Raw genomic sequence first — 16,169 nt, 5'->3', positions numbered from 1 at the left:
GTGCATGTGCAGGCTTTGATGGGAGTGTGTCTTTCTTCATTGATCCTGTTTGCCCTGTCCTTCTCCTCTCATCCCCAGGTCAGTCTGCTCTTATGAATGGAGGTGGAAACCTGAAAGTAACCTCTGTCTCACAAGACACACACAACCCCATTCAACACTACAAGCTTGGGGAAGTATGGCTGGAAAGCTGCCCAGTGGAAAAGGACCTAGGTGTGCTGTTGAACAGCTGGCTAAACAGGAACTAGCAGCATGCCCAGGTAGCCAAAAAGACCAATGGCATCATGACCTCTATCAGAAATAATGTGGCCAACGAGACTAGGGAAGTGATTGTCCAGCTATGCTCATCTCTGGTGAGGCCACACCTTGAATATTGTGTTCAGTTTTTGGCCCTCCACTACAAGAAGGTCACAGAGGTGCTGGAGTGTGTCCAAACAAGGGTAGCAAAGCTGGCGAAGGGTCTAGAGAACAAGCCTCATGAAGAGCAGCTGAGGGAACTGGGGTTGTTTAGCCTGGACATAAGGAGGCTGAGGGAAAACTGTATCACTCTCTACAATTACTTCAAAGGAGGTTAAAGCAAGTCTGTTCTCCCAAGTAACAAGTGATAAGACAAAAGGAAATGGCATCAAGTTGCACCAGGGGAAGTTTAGATTGGGTATTAGGCAAAAACTTCATCACAGAAAGAGCTGGAACAGGTTGCCCAGGGATGTGGAGTCACCGTCTCTGGAAATGAAGTGTGTCGACTTGGTGCTTAGCGACCAGGTTTAGCAGTGACCTAGCAGTGCTGCATTAACAGTTGGATTTTATGGTCTTAAAGGTCTCTTCCAACCAAAACCATTCTATGATTCTAAGAACAGCTCAGAGACTGGATTGAGCTTCAGTGACTTCAGTTGCCCGAAGAAAACACCATGAACAACACGAGGAGCAAGGAGAAGACCCAATTCCCCAGAGGCTGGATAACAGAGCTCCATAAGATACATGGCCAAAGAGACACGCAGTCCCCCTTCAGCTGTGCACATGTGTGAGATGTCAGCTGCAGCTATCAGAGCAGTCCTCACTCCAGAGAGACCACTTCAGCACCAGGGTCTTGCCACACCCCCGTAACACACACCCCTAGCCCCTCCCGTGCACTCTCAGCACTCACCTGGCCGCAAGACCCTGATTTCCAGAAGGTTGGAGGTCCTGTCTGCCAGCCGTGTCCAGCTGCTGTTGTAGTTCTTCCTCCAGAGCTCAGCCACACACTGGTACTTGCCGGCCTCTGTGTCACTGGCCCTGCTGATGCTCAGGCGCACGTTGTTGCTGGACTCAGCCTTCTCGATGGCAGTGCGGGTGCGGAAGCCCACGTACCTGTCGCCCCACTGCACCCCGCCGTCGCGCGTGAAGGTGACCAGGTCATGGAACTCCGTGCTGCCTGCTGGCTGGAAACGCCACGTCACCGACACCGGCACCCATGACGGGTAGTGGGGCTTGATGATGCACTGGAGGTCGAAAGACTCATTGTAGGTCACCCCAGGGGTGCGGGAGATAGCTGTGACAGCAAAGCCGGCCTCTGTGGAAAGAGAGAAAAGGACTTTGAGAGACATCTGCCTAAACAGGCCCTGCTGTTAGCATGCAAAAGCTTGGGTGTGGGCACTCAGTTGTGGGCTACAGTGATCAGCCACTCATGCTGTGTGGGCTCCTCTGCTGCAATTTCAAAGTGTCATGAAATGGAGCAACAAAAATGCACTTCAGCACCTGTGTGGTAGTGACTGCCTGTATGGTGACAGCTGCCTGCAGCAGCAGCACGACCACACTCCATTCCTGCCCCTGGGTCCCCTGGGACTGAGGTCCCCTGGGACTTGAAGAGCAAGCAGCCAGTTCCCACAGGACGCCAAAGTCCCATACAAAAATGCAGCTGCGTAATGGCATGGGAGCAGCACCAGGCAGAACAGACACTCAGCACCACCTTGACTGCTCACAAGACTCCACAATTCAGATCCACCTCTCTGGCAGGGGGTTCCCACCCTGTCCCCTGTCCCCAGGTCTGTGGCTGGCTGTGGCAGGTGAAGGCAAAATGGGGAAAGTGAAAAGCAGCAGCCTTCATTCGTACATCAGAGAGGTGGCAGAGCTCATAAAAACCCAGGAGAGAGGCAGCTGAAAGTGAAGCTGGTTGCTCCTCTCCTTTGCACAGCATGGCTTTTGTTCTCTTCCACATCACAGCTTCAGGACAGTTCCATGCAGTTATCCTTGCACATCCACCACTCTGCAAGCCAGTCAATACATTTTGACTTGTTTACCCTCAGCACTTTGTTTAGGGGAGTTTAAAACCAGCAGTCCTTTTAGTAATTTGAAGATAACTTGTTCCCAGTTGAGTGGCTTACATGCTGGGTCAGACTACTTCCATTGATCATTTGTTCTAAGCCGCAGAGAGAAATATTTTCTTCCAATCACTTTAGTGCTGTCAGCAGATTTATCAGGGATCTGGTTTTCTACCAGCAACATGCCCAAGAAGCACTCCCTTCCCACTCTCTTCCCAAGAGGCTGCATGGGGTATCCCATGCTGGCTGGCAGCTTTCCTCCCTTCCCCTGCAGTGCTGACCATCCTAGCACCCTGCACAGCTGACTCTGCTGTGGAGGAGAAGACTCCAGCCAGTGCCCAGTAGAAAGAGGAACATCTCCTGGGTCAGCACAGAGCTCCAGTTTGGCACTGGCTCGAAATTACAGTTAGAGAGATGAGCTGGGAGCTCATCACAACCCACAAAGCTGCTGCCACAGGCCAGACTGGCCACAGCATGGATATTGATGTATCCAAATGCTTGCAGCTCCTGCAGCTCCACGGTGTTACAGAGCCAGAGCACCAGGACATCTAATTTCTGAGAAAACAGATCAATCCTTGGAATTAAAGCCTCTTCCAACATGTTCAGTGATTACCCAGGAAAGGAGAGCGAGACACAGGCTTCTCTTTCCTGCAGGACTGCTGCATCTCATTCCCACATAAGCCCTGACCATCAGACCCCAAAGCAGTCCTTCTGCCCCAGCAACTGTGTTACTGGGCCCAGCTCTGAGCACTGCAGAGCCGATGACAGCCCTAGAAAACCCACCTAATTTGCCAACATCAGCTGACTTCTTACATTTAACCTCCAGTTTGCCTGGGCAAGGAAGCTTTTGAAGTGCCTTCTTTCGAGTGCTGTGCAAAAGCCAGGTATGTCTCTCAGGACCTCAACTCAACCAACACACTCATGGTAGTTAGGTTAACACACAAAGGCCCTCCTTCCTTCAGGACTTGGTACAAAAGAGGAGAAGCTATGCATAAAAGAGGGCAGATTTTTTCTGCAAGAACACAGCAGTCTCCCCCTACCCTGTCTGCCCCCTCCTTCCCCAGCCAGCCAGGGACTGATGTCCCTGCTGGGCACTTGAGTTCCTCTGAAGTTCAGGGACAGCTGGTCTCATCTGACAGCACATCTCCCTTCTGGCTATTGCTTCTGAAACGCCTACTAGATAGATTTATGGGTCTGAACGTCATCCGCGCTGGATCAGCTAAAGAGTTCCTTACACCCCGGCAAACTGGAAAATAATTAGACCTTAACTTGAAATGTGAGTGTCATTACATTTATTGCTTTTTATAAAAAAAAATTATGAGCTATTTCTATGGCCATAAACCTCTCCTTCTCTTTTCTCAGGACCTTCCATTTGGGTTTCTCAGGACACCTCTAAAGTGCTACACTGAACGAAAAGATTCAGCGGCAATGAAATAATAGTCAATATTTTCTCCAATAAATTTTCATGAGCTACTTCAGCTTTGGTTGTAGGAAGAGGGCCTAGCAATTTCTTAGGACTTGACAGAATGTGCTCAGCAGCCAGTGATTACTCTGGGACAAGGACATCTTCTGGAACTGCTGGGCAATTCCAAGCATTTTAAATTTTAACAGGAGTAAAAGCGACGAAGCACCGGGATTTAAAGTGAATCTCCACACTCCTACAAGTGGCAAGGAAACAGACATTCAGCAGGCCACAGGCTGCTGACCTCATGAAGACAGTCTTGAAACTAGATGAGAATCTGTTCTTTACAAACTAATGTCCCTACCTACTTCTGGAAGCTATATAGCAAAAATTTCTAGCTCCAGGCAGAGCAGCATCTGAAAGAAAGTCGGAAGTGAAAGGGAGGAAAGGAGGAAAAAAAGCAAGATTTAAATCAGAATACAAAACAACTCAGAAATCTGGTCTCTCATATATCTTACCAAAGCTTGAGATTTATACTGTAAAGAACCACAAAAAAAAACTCACAAAAAACAGACCTCAAAAATTCTTCACTCAATCTTTCAAGAGAGCTCCTCCAATTTTTAATAGCATTGGGATTCCGCAGATTAGTAACCTCAGAGGAACAGTCACCCTTCTCCAGTGTCCTGCAGAGCACTTTGGTCCCATTCAGGCCTTGCTATATTAAGGTCTGAAGAAGTTCCCAAAGTAAGTCACAATCCATGCAAAAACCCTAATGCCCTACCTGCACTCTCTTAGACTGATGCAGTTTCATGGGTTTGAAAGGGAGATGCCCTCTGGAAGAGCAGAGCACCAACTGCAATGATCCCAGATCTTAGTTCAGCTTGGTCATGTTGTAGTTGTGGGCCAACAGCTTAGTGCCTCCTTGCAGAGGCTTCTGACGGTGTCTGAGATTTTCACCATTTCTGGTAGCCAGGCCAATAGTATTTTGCTCTCCTGGTCTGGCAAGTAGAGGTAAGGCTCACCCAAGGCAGGCAAGGAGGCTTCAATGTCCACAGACTGCCAATGGAGCACCACTACTGCCCATAAAGTGGCTTCAATCCTGTACAGACATGTCATGTGACTGCTAGCCTTTCTTCTTGGAAGGATGCTGGATGCAGTGCCCCTCTCTTTAGCTCTGCTTTGCTCCTGCCATTCTTTAGACTTTGACCTCACATGCAATGGGGCATGCAGGTGTTTTGCACCAACCTAGCACGAGCACGAGCAGGCTGCCAGGTAGCTCCATTTTGCTGGCAAGCAAAGGCAGGAGTGCCAAAAGCAACCTCATGGTGATTTCCTTGGGCAGGGCAGGCACACAGGGAGCACAGGCTCACGGCCCCCTGTACCTTGAGTACTCACCCAGAGCAGTGATGGACACTAGGGTGCCCGTGTGGCGCTCCCCAACCATCTGCCACTCCCCATCCAGTGTCCGTGTCCACTCGACCACCCGGCACTCGTAGTGGCCCTCATCCGCCTTGACGCTGTTGAAGATCTCCAGGGTGAAGGAGCCAGGGCGGACCTGCTCTACCTGGATGCCCCCATAGCTGCTGCGCTCGGCGTACGAGGGACCCGGCTGCAGCGTGCCCTCCCGATCCAGACGCACAATTTCACTGCGCCGGTTCAGCTTGTCCACCAGCTGCCAGGTGACGGAGAAGCGGCTTTGGGGCCCGAAGGCCGAGCGCACGCTGCAGCCAAAGCGCAGGCTCTCACCCTCCAAGACACTGCTGGCGTTGTTGATAATCTCCAAGGAGATGCTGGTCTCTACGGAGAGAAACGCATACACACAGGGGAGATGACACACACTCGCCACTTCTCAGTCTGCAAGAAGGACGCTGCTGGCCAGAGCGGCTTTCTACCAGGCGCAGGAAACTGCCCCCACAATTGGGTCCAGGCACGTCTCTATCTCATGCATGACCACGTTCAAAACCAGCTTGTGGGCAGTGAGCTGCTCCTGGTGACTTGCACACTCAAAGCACGTGGAGGCCAAACACGGGAGAAATCTCTCTGCCTACAGCTCAGGAGACACTGCCACATCTTCTGGCTGCAGGTCCAGATGGGAGCTCAGCAAAACTTGAGGGAATTTGTGTTGCTACAGTGGACACCACATGCTATGGCTCTGCTGGAAAAAAAAGCTTCCTGATCCCTGGGCTTCTCAATTCATGTCATCCTGATCACTGCCTTGCCATGTCCATTCCTACAGCCATTTCTGGGAGAAGCCTTCCCAAACTCCAATCACTGCTGACACTATAGGTAGCTAGCTATGTTGGGTGACCTCAAAAACCCCTGGTGTATCCTGAGCTTCCCAGAGATGTAAGGCTCTACAGCTGTTTTTTTTCAGAGAGCACTGGTTACTCCTGCTGTCTTCCATCAGATTTATGGACACAGCACCCTTGAAAAACCATCACATTTGTTCCTAGAGCTGATGAGTCATCGAATGGCAAGAACAAAGATCTGCCCAAAAGGTGGCTGTGTTTAGAAATACTGCATTTCAGACCTTTGCCCACTGCAAGATTTCTAGACAAAGTAATCTTCCAAGCCAAACAAATGAGACCAAATATTGGTAGGAGAGTAAAGAAATAGAATGCCTCTTGCAGAAATGAGGAGGGGGAAAAAAAAGCTTAGAAGGAAGAGCTGCATTTCCCTACAAATATAAGAGATAGGAGACAAACATCACACAAAATCCTCTCGCTGTCACCCTCTTCTTGGTCAAAATGCACTGCCAGGGTAGCCTGGGCATGTGTATGGTTCATCATGCCACAGCTACCTGAGTTTCAGACAGCAAACCCAGGAATGGGTCAGTGGACCCTCTCCTCTCCCCATTATTTCTGTATTTTTCACGTTTGTCTGTCAAACATAAAAGGCATTCAGGAAAGCCGCCGGCAGGATTGTTTTCACCAGGGCTGGCTGACACACAGTGACCACAACAGAGATCCACACTAAGGAGCAAAGAGGGGCTCAAGGAGCACATGAACCTTGGTGTCTTCCAGTACAGCTGTCTGGCAAGACAGCTGAGCAACAGCCTGCAGCAACTTAGCAGCTCTTTGAATAAAACCAAGGCCAAGCTGGTCTCTCCATTATGCCTGAAGCATACTTGAGAGCACCCAGTTCCCTGCAGAGCAAGGTGAGGAGAACGGTGTGAGAAGCAAATCAGATGCTGTCATGAGCACCTTCAGCTGTCATACCAAAGTGGGGACATGTTTCCCCACCTACAAACCTGACACACATCCCTCCTTTTCTGTAATCCCCTTCCCATAAAATAAACCAACCAAACTTGCCAATGGGGATTTCAAGCCTCCACTACATGCAAACTGTTATCTGCCCTCTTCCCCACTGCTGAAGTCCAGGCACATCACAGCCTCACCAGCTAGCTGCCCAGTGGAGCAACGGCCCCAGGAGGGGATGGGCAGGTCTCTACTTACTAAGTGGCAGGACGGTGATGGGGATGTTCTTTGGCCGCTTGCTCTCCTTGTCGATGAAGTCTCCTGTCACGGTCTTCTCTCGCTCGGTCACCCGACAGTTGTACTTGCCACTGTCCTCAAGGCGCAGGCGGTAGATCTTCAGCACAAAAATGTTGTCACTTTCTTTGGCTACCTTGAGCTGGCCCAGAGCCTCACGTTGGGCAAACTCGTTGTTTAGCACTGGCACAGCATTGGGCCCCAGGCTGGCGATGAGTGAGCTGTTGAAGGCCCAGGAGATAGAGAAGTAGCGGTCAGGGACGTTCTGTGCCTCCAGGATGCACCGAAACTCCACTGGCTCACCCACAATATACGTCCGCTTCTCTGTCTCCAGCCGGACGCTGAACTCCTTGTCTGAGAAGAGACAGACCAACTCATGTCAGCATGGCAAAGCTCATCAGGAGAGCCTGCACACCTCCTGTGAGGGATTTAGTTTTAGTTTTATTTTCTGCTATGCCACTCTTAGTTCCTCACTTAGCAAAACTCACATTGCTTGTGGTAGTACCAAGTGCTTAAGACGTACGTTTCAGCTCCTGTGTCAGCCCCAGATCGCTGAACAAATCAGGAGGCCTGCCACCTGAGCCCCCTTGCTACCCCAGTGTCTCCTGGTTGCACTTTGCTGACATTTTCCTTGCCTGCAGGCAGCCCCACCCCCTGCCCAGCTCAGCATAAAAAGGCAGAGGAGACACTGACCTGTGGCTTGCACGTTGACAATGGCACCCTGGGAACGCTTGCGGGTCATGGCGTACCAAGATTTGTCTGGGTCCTGGATCCACTCTGCTGCCTCGCAGTAAAACTCGCCCTGATCCGAGGGGTGGAGGTTATAGATGGTGAGCTTTGAGGTGGTATCCCCAACTTTGTCCAAGCGAACATCCCCCGTGGCTTGCCGCTGGGCATAGGCACTGCCGGCTCGCAGGACGAAGTCGCGGCTGAGGGAGATGACCTCCACGGGTGCCTCGCTGCCTCGCTGCCGGTACCAAGCAATGGAGACATGGCTGTGCTGGGCTGTGCTCTTAGACACCTCGCACTTCAGCTCCAGGGAGTCGTGTTCCACTTTGTTCAGGGTCTGTGGGACTGCTGTCACTCGCAGCGAGTCAGGGATCACTGCAGCAAAGGGGGACAGAGAAACACAACTTGAGAGCTAGCAATGCCAAGACACTGAGTCTACAGCCCAGATGCATTAAAGCAGAGCTGGGGAAAAGGTTCCTTTTTACACTTGTACACTTTACAATTGTTAAGCACTAGCAAAGCTGTCTGAGCTCACATCTAGCCATCTAAAAGAGGAGAATCGTCCCTGAAGCCCTTGGCTGAGAAAGATGACAATTCCTGCTCAATGGCCCCAGCAACTCCCAGGGTTTTCCATCACCCTGCAGAGCAGTGTAGATTAATACACCTGCTTCCCATCAAGGTACTGTGTCATGGGCAGCCTCCCTTTTCATCATGTGCCCCCACAGCACGCTTCACAAATCATCTCCTGTCCACATCCTTCAGCCACTCCTTAGCCCTGCACCCTGGTCTTCACCCTTGTCTCATCAGTCTCCATAGGCCCAAGCTACACCTGTTTAGTTCATCTTCTCTCATAAAAAAAATCAGGAGATGCAATTCCCTTCTCCTTTGTTTATATCCTTAAAGGCCCCCCTCAGGCCAAAGAAAGAGGTTTCTGGACTGGGAGAAAAGTGACTTTCTGAGGGCCTGCTCCTGGGACACAGCCATGGCAAGGCACTTGGTAATAAAACTGCTGGCTACTTTTCCAACTGAGGAACTGGAGGAAAGGAAGTACTGCTACTACAATGATGTGTGTGGGGGGGAAATCTGCAGGCCCTCTCCCCCAGGCTTGCATGATTTTAAGCAAGAGGCTCTACCACCACAAGACAGACTTCACTGTATCCAGCTGTGGGGTCCCCAGTACAAGAAAGACATGGACCTAACACAGCAGGTCCAGAGGAGGCCCCCAAAGAGGATCAGTAGGTTGGAACACCTCAGCTGTGAAGAAAGGCTGAGACTGTTAGGGTTGTTGAGCCTGGAGAAGGCTCCAGTGTGACCTTACTGCAGTCTTTCAATATCTAACGAGGACTTGTAAGAAAGACAGAGGAAGAGATTTTTGCCATGGCCTGTAGTGAAAAGTCAAGGGGTAATAGTTTTAAGCCAAAAGGGAGGAGGTTCAGATTGTATGTAAGGAAGAAATTACCTACAGTGAGGGTGGTGAGATACTGGCACAGAGAAGTTGTGGATGTCCCAACACTGGAAGTGTTCAAGGTTAGATGGTGCTTTGAGCAACCCGATTTAAGAAGAGATATCCCTGACAATGGTAGGGAGATTGGACTAGATGATCTTTAAAGGTCCCTTTCAATCCATACCATTCTGTGATTCTATAAGAAACATCATGTGGAAAGAAGAATGCAAACCTTCTCCTCAGCTCTGCAGTCAAGGCAGCACCAGCAAGCCTGTTAATGTTTCACTGCATACTGGTGAAATACAATTAACATATCTCAGTTCAGTTTCATTGACAGCAATGGAAGGTTTGATGAAATTAGCTGAGCTGCAGAAAGCTGCATCTGTTTCATTCAGGCACAGCTACAGAAAGCAATGAACTGCCATAAAGATAACTGCTGGCATTATTTCTGGCAAAGAAGTCAAAGCAAGAAAGAGGAAAGAAAGAAGCCCATGAGATGGAGTAACCGAGAGGGAAATCTTCCCGCGTGCAGCCCAGCCCAGAGCATTCACCTTTACCACACATTCACTGCCCAGGGAATTTACTGCCCCCGACAGGGAAAGTACCTGCTATGGCCATTTACATCACAAGCCATTGCCCTCTTCCCTGCAGCCACCTCCTCTCCTCTCTTCCCCTCATCTTCCTCACCAGGGCTCCCATCTCCTGTCCACCAGCAATAATGTCTTGGCAGATCGTGGCCGGGAGCTGGCCTCACTCTGCCTTTCCCCTTTCCTCTGACTCCCAAATTAGTGGTGACAGCAGCAACTACCTTTGCTGGCTCATGTCGCCTCCACAATGAGATTTAAATCTCTCATTTCTAACTCTTCTGAATAATTTCCAGAGCCACACAGCTCCATTCTCTTTGCCCTCCAGCCATGGGTTCTTACAACTTTTCTTACGTTATTTAAATAAATTAAACCTGATCATCATCTTGCCAGAGCTACTTTCCTGCTGAGCTGCTTCAAAGGCAAAGCTCCCTGCTACACCAGCCTCCACATGACAGCTTATGGGGTGAAAATGGTTACCCATGAAGAAAGCATGCCCAATCTCCTGTCCCCAGAGAGCCCTGGGTACCCCACTGGATGCCTTTGTACCCCTCCAGCCCTGCTCAGCAGCATGCCTCCCTCCTGAGCCTCCTGCACTGATAAAGCATTGCCCTACTTACCTTTGGAGCCTGCCTGGCTCCACAGGGTGAGTACATGGCAGGCACTTGCCTTGCCAGATGTGGAGTTGCCCGCTCCCTGGGCGTAATGCCAGGAAGCCTGTCTGAAGGCTGGTCCTCAAGCAAGTGCTTGCCATGCTGTTCCCTGAGCAGGTTAGAGGCTGGCACAGGCACCATTTCTCCACCTGGAACCATGACTTTGTATTTCCAGGTCATAACCTGTCTGGTTTGCATCTTTTACCCCACCTAGGTAAGCTATTGCAAAATGCATTCCTGGAGAAAAATCAGGAGGCAGCAGTGTGCTGTTGGCTATGGTAACACCTGATACATCATGCTGCATTCCTCCTGCTCCTTTGGTTAAAAAAGCCAACCAAGACCCTCTTGGTTAAAGGAATTGTAAAGACATTTTGGGTTGCACACAGCCAAGGTCATTGAGATGCGTTCAGTCAGTGTCACCTTCCTAACCAAGAGGACTAGAGATGCTCGCTAAATGAAAGTCCAGTTCCTGAAGGATCAAATGCTGGGAGGACAGGCAAAAGATCTGATCTGGCAGGGCCACAAGGAAGGTTCTGTGCTTCACACCACCACTCATGCTTGGCCAGTGATGCACAAAAAACTGTTTCAGCTACACTGAGGTACCGGTTTTGAGGAGGAGGGAACAGGGTAGGAGAAAGATGAAAACACCGTTCCCTAGAGGCAGCCAAATGTGGCAGCAGATCACAGCTCATTTCAGAAGCCCAATGTGTATTTTGTTCTGAGTGCTGCAGAACACTGGGGACTCCCACAGCAGGTCTGCAGGTCTGCTGGGGCTCAGGCAAGGCACAGACCCTCATGGCCTGCACCGGCAGGAGGGCAATGGGCATGACTTAACTCATCAGCCCAGAGCAGATCGGACCTGGAAATCATGGAAGCACAAGTAAGCAGGGGATGGTGTGAACATGCTCTCCAGGGCACAGGCAGGTGTGTTATCAGAAGAGAATCCAGTTACCCTGCTCAGGCTTCAAAGACATCAGTTTGCACCAGTATCTCTGCATGGTGTTCATCCAGGAGCCCTGTCTCTGCTGCCAGGCATTACACTGCTGAGCTGCCCACATTCATTCTGCAGCCACCTGCTGTGGGAAGCACAATAGCTCTAAGGGCACTCTGCATGCTGTACTCCACTTGAAAGCAAGGGTAAGGTTAGTTAAGAGTCCTCACTGCATAAAAGGGAGCAGGGCTACACCTGCATCAAAACCAAGGAGGATGCTGCACAACACATCCTCTTGCCCAGTCTTTTTTGCCCAGCTTCTGCTTGTTTCTCCCCTCTTTTAAACGTGGCAGCCAGGCAGCCACAGGGCCCAGTCTTGCTTCCTCCTTGTGTCCCAACACAAGTCCGTCCCAGTAGCTGTCATGACTCCCCCAATGTGTCAGCAGAGCTTCCCTCTCTCCAATACTAAGGTTAGGCTTGGTGGTGAGTGGCTGGACAAAAAGATGAGTGGCTGAAAACACTTACTGGGAGCCAGCCTACTGCATCACTGCCATCCCTGAGCCAGTCTGCTGAGCCCAACCACAACCAACAGCACTGAACTTGCACTTACACTGAAAAAAAAGAGCAAGAAAGAATGCACTTCTTATTAGTCTCCAAGACACAGGTTACTGCAGAGGGCACTGGGACAAGTACTCAGTGGTAAGTGGGCTGCTAAGCACAGGGTGCTCACAACCCCCATCGAGTTTTGAAAGCTCCTGAAGTATTAAATGTAAATATTGCCACTAGAGGGTGTCAGGGACCCAGCCAGGGAGAGTCCCAGGGCCCTGCTGCCCGGACCAGGAAGAGGGAGAAGCCTGCAAATACAGCTCCAGTCAAACCCACCTCAAATGCACACCCCTCAATAAAGTGCAACCGACAAGCACTCAGTCTGCTAATTTAGGCTATCTTTAGGACAAAGAACGGGCTTACACTCTCCCAGAAAGCAAATGGAGAGCAGAGACTGGAGTTCCTGGGTCTAGAAATGGTGCACACCTCAACACGCTTTCCACTGAACCTCAGGACCAGCTCCATCTCCAGCAGCTCCTGGCACCGTGCTGAACTCTGCTCACATAGACAACGACGACCCAAGCACCTCCATTTTTCCCAGGCTGGCTCTGGTTCATCCTTGAGTACCCAAAATCCCAACAACCTCCAAGGGGGTAGGCTATCAAAGCTTTTAATCTGCCATTCACAAACCAGTGAGCTACCAACCCGTGAGCTACCAACCCTTCATCTGCTCCCAGGTAAAGCATCAAATCTGCTTGAGATGCTGCTTTCTTGTTAACCAATACAGGAGGTGTATCAGGCTGGGAGCCAGAGGCTCCTTAGCTCAGGCTTGTAAAACAGAGCTGTGAAAATCACTTAGCAGCAGAGTATCCTTACACCGGAGGCTCTTCCGGAATAAAACAACTTATGCAGGCTACTCAGCACAGCAGGACCATCTCACAGCAGAACAGACAAAACTCACCAACCTCTTCTTCCCTTGGATTTCATTACAGCTTTTAGTCACTGATACACTTTAGAGGCACCCTCTGGTGCTACTCTCTGTTCCCAACTGCCCACTTCATACCACCTGGACAGAGCTAAGCTTGTCAAGTGAGAGCTATTCAGGAAGAACAAATACATGTACTCCCAACTCCTAGGGAATCTGCTTCTGGCTGAGAAATACCACTCTGGATTTTGTAGGAAATTAGTGCTAGAGTTATGTTTCCATCTGCTTCATGACATGCTGTTGACCAGCAGGGATCCCAGCCCAGTGCCATGGACCCCTTCCAGACCCCTAGTTGTACGTGCAAGACAGGAAAAAAGCCCTCGGAAGGAACCACAACTCCGCTGCCACCAAGTCCAGAGGTGAGCACCAGCAAACACCAAGCAGCACCTTGAACAGAAATGCAGGTGGGAGTGCAAGGCATGGATACACAGTGTTTTGTTACCACCCTCTGCAGTTTGCTAACCCTCCTGTGGTGACTTGTGACATCCCAGGGAAGGAGGCAGGGTCTGCCAGCACAGCCCCCCTGGTGCCACAGAAACAGCTGGAAGAGACCTGTCCTCTCCTGGCCACTGCGATCTCTCAAGGAACCACACTCCTTACATCCCTCCCCCACACTGCTATTGATTTCCATTCCTTACAGGACTCAAATGTGTGTGCATGTGTGTGGCAGGAGGAAGGGGGTGGTGATAAGGCAGGAAAGATATCTAGATTAGCAATGTAATCCTCTCAAGCCCTCATGCCTACTAATTAGCTGTCCATGCCGATCTATACCTGCTTGCAGCACCCCAGACACCACTCTTCCCTCGTCAATCACAAGCTTGTGTAATGCCTTCAGCATGGAGGGAAACACATGCTGTGTTACGCTGCAATACTGATGAAGACCATCAAATGTCACCTTTGCAAGTGGACAAAACTGCTGCTAGTAGTGTCCTTTGCTTGCCTTGCTTTCTAAATCCCTACCAGACATGTGCAGGTGGCCCGAGGCGAGCAGATGAAAGAAAGATTTTGTCCTGTGGTTGCTACTTTTAAGCCTCCTCCACTGCCTAACCTCTGGCTTGAGACCAGAATTCGAAGAGGCAAACCTACCACCCCAAGATATACTTTTGCTGTGACTGAGGGCGTGGGATCTCTGTGCCAAACTTTCCATCTTCTCTTCCTCACACAAAGCAACAGGTTCCTGGTACCAGGGGGAAAATGTAAAGCAAGTGTTAATAAACTGGTTTGGCTGGGGATTACTTTTCCTTCAGTCAAGCCCCACCTACACTGAGAAACAAGGACAGATAAAGACAGGTTTTAACGAAAAGAGGCTAAACGACCCACTAATTAAGTAAATTAAAAAACAAATCAAACACTTTTCTGAACTGCTCAGTAAATTCCCTTCAAGCTCCAGAAGAGGTGAGCAGAACTTGCACTGTGGTCAAAAGAAAGGCAGTCAGAACATACTTTAAACCCTTGGTGCAAATTGTTAAGCCTTATTTTAAAGGAGAAGTTGAGCTGTGAAGTCACTCTCAGCTGCTGCACTGAAGCTGCAACTCGAGCACTGCAGCAATCTGTGTTAAAAGCAGTAAAATGAAAACACCACGTCCCCAGTCTGCATGCTTGCAGCTTTTTTAAAGGGCAGTTTGTTACTGATTCAGCTGCTGGCAGAAGGCAAGAGGGGAGCTGAAGAGTTAAGCAAGACTGCATGGCAGTTGTTTCACAGCAGTAGTAATAAATCCTCAGTTTACAATGGTATCCTTGTATGTACATTAACGACGGCCTGGAACAATTATGCCGATAGAAATGCATCTCCAAAATCAAATGGGCAAGGGAAAGGGCACGGGAAAAACCAAAGCAACTAACATAGAAGAAAGTGAAAAAGAGAATCAGACAGAAGATGCAAAATTGGCAATCAGCTCAGCTTTTTGATTCGGGGCCTGAACTTTTCTTTGCTTGCAGTGGGCACCATTCATTGTGCACCCAGCCTGCCCTGCAAGCACATTGGAGGCTGCCACCATGCTCCCTCCCAGGCAATGGCAGAGGATCCCATTGCACAACCTGCTCCTGCTCCATGATGTGCCTTGTGAGAGGAGCTTCCTGGCCAAAGCTGTGCACCCAAGCCCTGTCAGACCCCCTAGCTGGATGGCGCAGTTGCAAGCCAGTGTGTCCACCTGCCAAGCGCCAGGTGATGCTCTCCTACAGCTTCCCAGGCCTGACACAAACCCACAGGGGCTGGCAGCAGGCACCTTGTGGCCTCACCTGCAATCCCTTCCATCTGCACCCAGAGAAGGCGTGCAAAGGGAACAGACATGCTCAGACCCAGCTCTAGCTTGTCCTTGATGAGCCCAGGAGGGCCACAGCTTTTCCCAGCTGCTGCTGAGTGCCTCATCTCCAGGAGAAAGGACACTCACCCTTTCCCTGCAGGCTTTACTCTGAGGCTCCAGCCTTGCCAGCACGATGTTGTTTAAAGCAGTTCTCCAAGCCTCCTCTTGTCGACAAGTGTTGCATGCTTCTCCAAATCTGCTGGTTCCCTTCTCTTGATTGCTTTGGATGCATTGTGGTGGTGCCAGCAGCACATTCATGCTCACTGATCCCTGTTCAGTTGTGCCTCATCACTCCTCTTCCTTCAGCTAAAGCCACTTTGGGGAGCAGAGTAAGGCAAGCTTCTACTAACAAGCTGCTTCCCCACTTTCCACCAACCTGATCCCAAAGCACTCTAAGAAACATCTGGCTATTAGGACAGCTAATTCAAGTAGAAAACTTCAAGTTACCTCATTAAAAGAAATAAAAAAGAGGAGAAACCAGAAAGGAGGTGGTAAAAGGACAAGGCAGCAGCCAGCAGTGAGAGTCATCATTTGTTCATTAAGCAAACATTAGCTGGAGGATCAGTGGAGCAAGCACTGACAATGTGAGTCCCGGGGGACAGTGATGCTGGGGATGCAGAAGTGCCCAAACAGTCTGTTGAGCTGGGTGCACGGCAGGGGCAGAGAGCACAGGCCTGGGGTCTGACTCCCTCTCCCAGCTGCAGCAGGGAGGTAAACCTTTAATCCCTCACACATGCACACTCTTTTTGCAGTGATGCTCTGCTAGGCAGATGCTCTGTGTGAGGAGAAGCATGCAAACCAGCCTGC

The 16,169-nt window shown here is 50.3% G+C and overlaps 1 protein-coding gene across 2 annotated transcripts in view; it reads right to left on the bottom strand.

Annotated features, from left to right (window-relative positions):
* The window catches only part of IGSF3 (immunoglobulin superfamily member 3), a 119,965-nt gene that overhangs the window by 33,233 nt on the left and 70,563 nt on the right, over positions 1 to 16,169 (bottom strand). Inside the window, exons 3-6 of one of the 2 annotated variants that reach the window (XM_068144691.1) lie at positions 7,881 to 8,291; positions 7,152 to 7,541; positions 5,092 to 5,493; positions 1,142 to 1,546 (exon numbers count right to left, since the gene is read on the bottom strand). In XM_068144691.1, coding sequence (XP_068000792.1) covers positions 1,142 to 1,546; positions 5,092 to 5,493; positions 7,152 to 7,541; positions 7,881 to 8,291 — 1,608 coding nt within the window. The remainder of the gene's footprint in view (positions 1 to 1,141; positions 1,547 to 5,091; positions 5,494 to 7,151; positions 7,542 to 7,880; positions 8,292 to 16,169) is intronic. The other variant, XM_068144692.1, reaches the window with a different exon arrangement.

This window comes from Melanerpes formicivorus, unplaced genomic scaffold (genome assembly GCF_026170545.1).
Source record: "Melanerpes formicivorus ecotype bairdi unplaced genomic scaffold, bMelFor1.0.p_v2 SCAF_11, whole genome shotgun sequence".
In the NCBI taxonomy this organism is placed as follows: Eukaryota; Metazoa; Chordata; class Aves; order Piciformes; family Picidae; genus Melanerpes; species Melanerpes formicivorus.
This window is presented reverse-complemented; position numbering and strand designations above follow the sequence as displayed.